The sequence below is a fragment of the Penaeus vannamei genome, chromosome 1, assembly GCF_042767895.1.
Source record: "Penaeus vannamei isolate JL-2024 chromosome 1, ASM4276789v1, whole genome shotgun sequence".
In the NCBI taxonomy this organism is placed as follows: Eukaryota; Metazoa; Arthropoda; class Malacostraca; order Decapoda; family Penaeidae; genus Penaeus; species Penaeus vannamei.
The window spans coordinates 35,809,112-35,814,918 of record NC_091549.1 but is presented as its reverse complement, the minus strand read 5'-3'; the positions used below and the strand labels follow the sequence as shown (position 1 = coordinate 35,814,918).

Genomic DNA, 5,807 nt, shown 5'->3' with positions numbered 1-5,807 from the left:
CATGACGTCATCTGGAGGCAGAGCCTGGGGGTTCGACGCTAATCGTGTGGTCATTCATGGATGTGATGTAGAGCCGGAAGGGTCTCCCTCGCCCTCCCGTTTTCGCTCGCTTGACTGACTGGCGCGCGCAAAGCCACAATGCCCAGTAATTGTTCAGTGGTTGGTTGCAGAATTTGGAATCGCCCTAAGGATGTTATTCATCACCGATTTCCAATGTTATTATTATTATCATTACAGTTATTATTGTTATTGTTGTATGATTAGTTTTATAATAAATTCGTCAAAAACCTTTGTAGTTTAAATATGCCATGTCTTCTTTCTGTATTTTACGTCTATTTTATGCCATATCTAAGCTGCAACATAAGAATTACAAAACTAAATTCACGTAGAATGTGATATAGGCCTATAAACAATCGCTGATAATCATCGCCTATAAAATCTGTCCAATATACAAATCGTTCAACGTACCGACATCTAAAATTACTTAAGTATCTGCTCATTTACTACCATTTTCTATTATCTCTCTCCCACCCTACCATGCTCAATTCTCCCCGCCCCACTTGCTCTCAGCTCTCTCCAAGTGACGTCATAGGCCTTATCACCCAAAGCTGCGCAGAACTCGAAGTGACGAGACCTGTGTGCGTGTGGGTGCGTGCGTGTGCGTGTGCGTGTGCGTGTGTCCACATTTGTGTATGTGTTTACCTGTGTCTGTCTGTCTGCTATATTTAGCACACTCAGGTCTTCAATTTCTCAGATGTATTCAATCTCGTCACTGACATGAAATTGACATTTTTATGAATGGATGATATATCCAATTACACCAATCAACTTGAGAATTTATTTGTTATTCATGGTTATCAAGAATTACACAAAAGGATATCAATCATTAACTGTTTACTGTAATTAATGACAGCGTCTAATTTTTATAAATTAGACTTCAGAAGTAGCTTTATTTTTAAAAAATGGAAAATATCACGTATGGGATGTACTGACCTTAAATAGTGTAATTTTTAAATCTATTAACAACTGAATACTTTACTAGACACAAACAAGATTAAGTCTTTTACAACCATTCAAGTAACATCATAACAAAGTTTACAAAAAAATATTCTATACAAAACATATATAATCAATATCAATGTGACCAAGCAATATCATGAATGAAGATGGGTTTTACTGCTTCATTATAAAACATATCTATAAATGAGGCTCCTCAACTTCAAATGTGTTGGTATTCTTTATGTCATTACCTATTAAATTATGAGCACTTCTGTATTCATTTATCCATGTCTTGATAAATTCCTTTTCAACTCTTCGGGCATCAATGACCGACTCGGGGTCATTGGGATTAGAGCCCCTAAGGTCAAGGTGATGCGCACCTTCTGGGATGATCACAGAGACCACAGAGTCACTCACATTCCACAGAACTCCTCCAGTTGACCATGGGTCTAAGTTGCCATTGCTGTGAATAAATGTCAAAAAGTAAAGAAAACTGAACTTTCAAACCAACAAATATGATCAAAACAGTATTCATTCATTACAAGACTTATTTGGGAAAACAACATTACCTGAAAACTATGTTGCTTGCTGCTGATAATTCCTTCCCACCATATATTTTTGGTGCCATCATTGGACGGGGATACACTCCCCACTTCTGGTGGCAGTTTTCTGCATACTCCTCAAAGTTCCAGTCTGCTGGCTCAAAGAAGTCACTGACTCCATCATAGCAAAATGGCATCACCATTTCTGTACATGCCTAGAGAAAAGCAATGTCAAAAACCATTCAATGTACATTTAAAAGAACAACTTCATTATAGACTTTATATTCTTCTAATTGCCCTGAATAAGAACACATCTGAAAAGCACCTTCAAAAATGAGAAATACAATGAAAATTAAAAGAATTTCTGAAATTCTTGCTGAAACATGATATTACATCATGATTCATTCATAAGAAAAAATCATGATTACCTGAAAATCCCATCCTTGATCATCCAACCTCACATCTGCTTGCTGATCGATATTGACGCACTTTGTCTCTCCGGTAAAGTTGACATAAACAGTAAGACCACTGAACAATTCTTCTAACAGCAGCTTTGGCCCATGTCCTGGATTTGTCAGCTGACTGCATACTTCCTTTAAAGACATTTAAAAAATCAAGTATTGAAAGTCAAAGTCACTGGGAGATAATTTGCAATACATTGCAGACCATTTATGATCTTATGTTATTATTGAGACATAACTATAAATAAGAATCAATAAAGTATTCTATTATGTGCTTTAAAGGAAATTTCTTGTATTGAAGAGGTAGTGATAAAATCCTTACCTTGATTGGGTAAGCAGGAAGTGGTGCCAAGAAATCAGATGGATAGGGATAATCCACCATTGCTAAATTGGTCCACACATCCATTAAATATGCTTTCAGTGTTTTTACATCATCTTTTCCTTTCAGTGGCTTGCATAGCTTCCATTCTTTGGTAAGCCATGCCAGTCCAGAGTCTAATGTACAAAAGAAAATTTATTCTTTTGTTAAATATCAGAAAGGGTCTTCCAACCCCAATTAACTCTATTTGAGAAGACCATTTATGGTCAACAATGCTATGATGTCACAAGGCGCCTAGGACAAGAAGGACTGACAACTGCACTTGTGAAATATATTTATCAGCATTAGAGAGAGAGGGTAGAAGAGAAGAGAGAAATCTGTAATATTCAGCATTTAGAAATAAGTATAACATATATAAAGGACATCAAGAATACCATCTAACTCCCGTAAAATCTAACTTTGAAAGTTGGAATAACTATAAATAAAGACAAAAATTACTCTTCCTTACCATCTGTGGTGACAGCATCAATTGCAGCCCAGGATTTACGAATGACTTCAGCACATTCCTTAGACTCTTTGGCAAAATCTGCTGTGACCAACTGTCCAAACTTCTCACATGGGGTCAGGCCTGTGAACTGCAGTATTGGAGCTGAAGCTGCTATTGCCCTAGAAATGGTATTTGTATTGTTATATTTCTGTAAAATAGCATACACTGACATAAAAAAATAAAATTATGATATTGACCACCCCCACCATGTATCAGAAAATCTTAAGCAATATGTAGAATTCAATTTCCAACAAACACACAAACTTTCAGTTCAATACTGTCAGAACCATACCCCTGCACTATATGAGGATATTTTATACGGAACCATGCTGCCAACATTCCCCCGTATGACCCTCCAAACACAATCACAGGACTGTTCTTTGCTCCTCTGATGACCGTCTTGAGATAAGCCAGGAGTTCAACATAATCAGCCAGAGCTTGTTCAGAGGTCAAGTACCCTGAATATTTGGGTTCCTGGAAAACGTAATTACGCTTGTTAGTAAAATGAAAGACAATGTTTTCAAAAGTTTTTGATTCAGGCACTAAAATAAAATTGGGAAGGAGATTTAAAGGGAGATGATGTGGAGGCACAGAAAAAAGAGAGGTAAAAAAAGAAGGAATAAAAGAGATTACTGACCAAGAAAAGGGCAAAGAAAGTAAAAACATCATTATCATAATGGTAATAATTTTTTCATAGATAAAGGAACATCAAAATACACTGTATTTTCACTGAAAACATTACTACTTACTGTAAATGACTTATTCCCGTATGGTAAGGAAATTCCATAGTAACGATGTTCAGCAAAGATCACAAGAGCATTGAATTCTGGAGCAATATCCCACATAAATCCCTGAAAAAGTCAGATAATGATTATTAAAAATTGTTGGCTTTAGTTTCCAATTATTTAGTAAAAAAAAATTCAAACAGCTGACAACAAGGTAACAAAATTATATTTTCACATGGTAGTTGTATCTTACAGAAAAAATGAATACTTTGGTGGATAAAGTTGATATATAAAATAATCTAAAAAAGAGCATAACATCAAATTTTAAATAGAAATCTTTTATATATTTGCTGAAATAACAATATATTAATAGTACATTTGTATATGGAAAAGAACTTTCCCCAAATGATGATTTCTTGTAAATAACAATAATAATTTTCCCATATTATATATCAATTCTACTAATGAATGAATCTGTATCTGCATCCTATTTCAGAGGAAACATAATCTCCATTTTATTTCATCTATTAACAGCTATATTAAGAAAAATATAAAGATATCAGAAATAACCTATTAAGACCATCTCAAAGAGGGCAAAAACTTACTGTGTTCTCTGCAAAGAGTGTAATATCTCCTTCATTTCCAGCATAGAAGAAGATGGGGCCTCCTCTGTGGTCCCAATGCCTATCACTGATCAAGTACCGTTGTATAAAGCTGTCTTGATCTGCAAAGCTGAAGTGATCCACCTGCAATTGCAAAATCCACCATTTACTATGTGCAGTGCACTTTCCTCTGTACATTTTACGAGACTTTTTGAAAACAATGGACAAGGAAATAAATAAATGCAAGTGAAGACAAACAAGTAGCATGAACGTTTTTAATGATTATGGTCCACAAAAGTACAATACATTGCAATGACTAGTTGATGTACTTGATGTATTAAAGGTATAACACTGTGTTCGAAAATGTCTTTGTTGTAACTTACCTGATAATGAACTTTTAATGCATCACTACAATGATTAAAAATCTTAAGCATATACTGTATACTATAAGAAGTGAAGTAACTCATTATAAAATGAAACTTTAATTACATATTACACACAAAGTATCTGAGAAAGACTTTTCAGTATTAAACGTTGCTGCAATCATTTAAAACCTCATTCTAACTTATCTAATCAAGACAAGAATACAGAAAAAATCAACCCTATAAAATCCGTGTAATGAAACCCTGTCTAATTTTGGAACTTACCCATGACTGACAAATACATTTCATTGATATTTCAGTTCATCGGCTTTAGCTTTATTGTTACATACATGCAAACATTTTAAGCTGACAAACACCGGAACTTACACAGAAGTTACTGAGAAATATCTTAAAAGGTCCAATACGACTTTTCCCATTATATCCGCCAAAAAGACAACTTTCAATATACTTACTTTTTGTTTGAAGAAATAGGTCTCATACTTATACGAACTGCAAGAGCCTAGCCATAGAGAGAGAGTTAGCATAAGCAGATAACGCGCCATCCTCCTGGCGTGACAGCGTCTGTTTTGACAATGGCTTTGTTGATGAGGGAGAAACACATGACAGAAGGAAGCACAGTTACCAAGTAGTATTTTTTTGGAACCAAAAGATAACAAATACTTTGATCAAAACACTGAAAATCGGGTTGCTTAATACTCGAAGGGTTTGGAAATTGTTATCATGTAATTGTAAATGGGCCGTTAATATCCTCGATTCAGTAACACATAACCGTAAGGTACTCTGCATATGAATAGCACATAAAACACTGGTTTCCTATTTATTCATATTGTACAAATCCTTCATCTATATTTATTTACAGCACACACTAACATACGTACGCGCACACACCCACGCACACGCACACACACACACACACACACACACACACACACACACACACACACACACACACACACACACACACACACACACACACACACACACACACACACACACACACACACACACACACACACACACACACACACACACACACACACACACACACACACACACACCACACACACACCACACACACATATACATACATACATATATATATATATATATATATATATATATATATATATATATATATATATATACAGACACAGACACACACCTACAGACACATCTACACACACACACACACACACACACACACACACACACACACACACACACACACA

At 35.4% G+C, this 5,807-nt stretch overlaps 1 protein-coding gene across 1 annotated transcript; it reads right to left on the bottom strand.

Moving 5' to 3' along the window:
- Window positions 1-827: 827 nt before the first annotated feature.
- LOC113805106 (lysosomal Pro-X carboxypeptidase) lies at window positions 828-5,101 on the bottom strand (the record flags this gene model as incomplete). The annotated part of the gene is given in 9 exon segments (XM_027356019.2): window positions 828-1,462; window positions 1,569-1,756; window positions 1,970-2,134; window positions 2,325-2,497; window positions 2,830-2,987; window positions 3,161-3,342; window positions 3,618-3,719; window positions 4,199-4,339; window positions 5,031-5,101. Coding segments are annotated over 9 exon segments (1,445 nt in total), but the record flags the coding sequence as incomplete, so codon positions are not given.
- Between the last annotated feature and the right edge of the window lie 706 nt (window positions 5,102-5,807).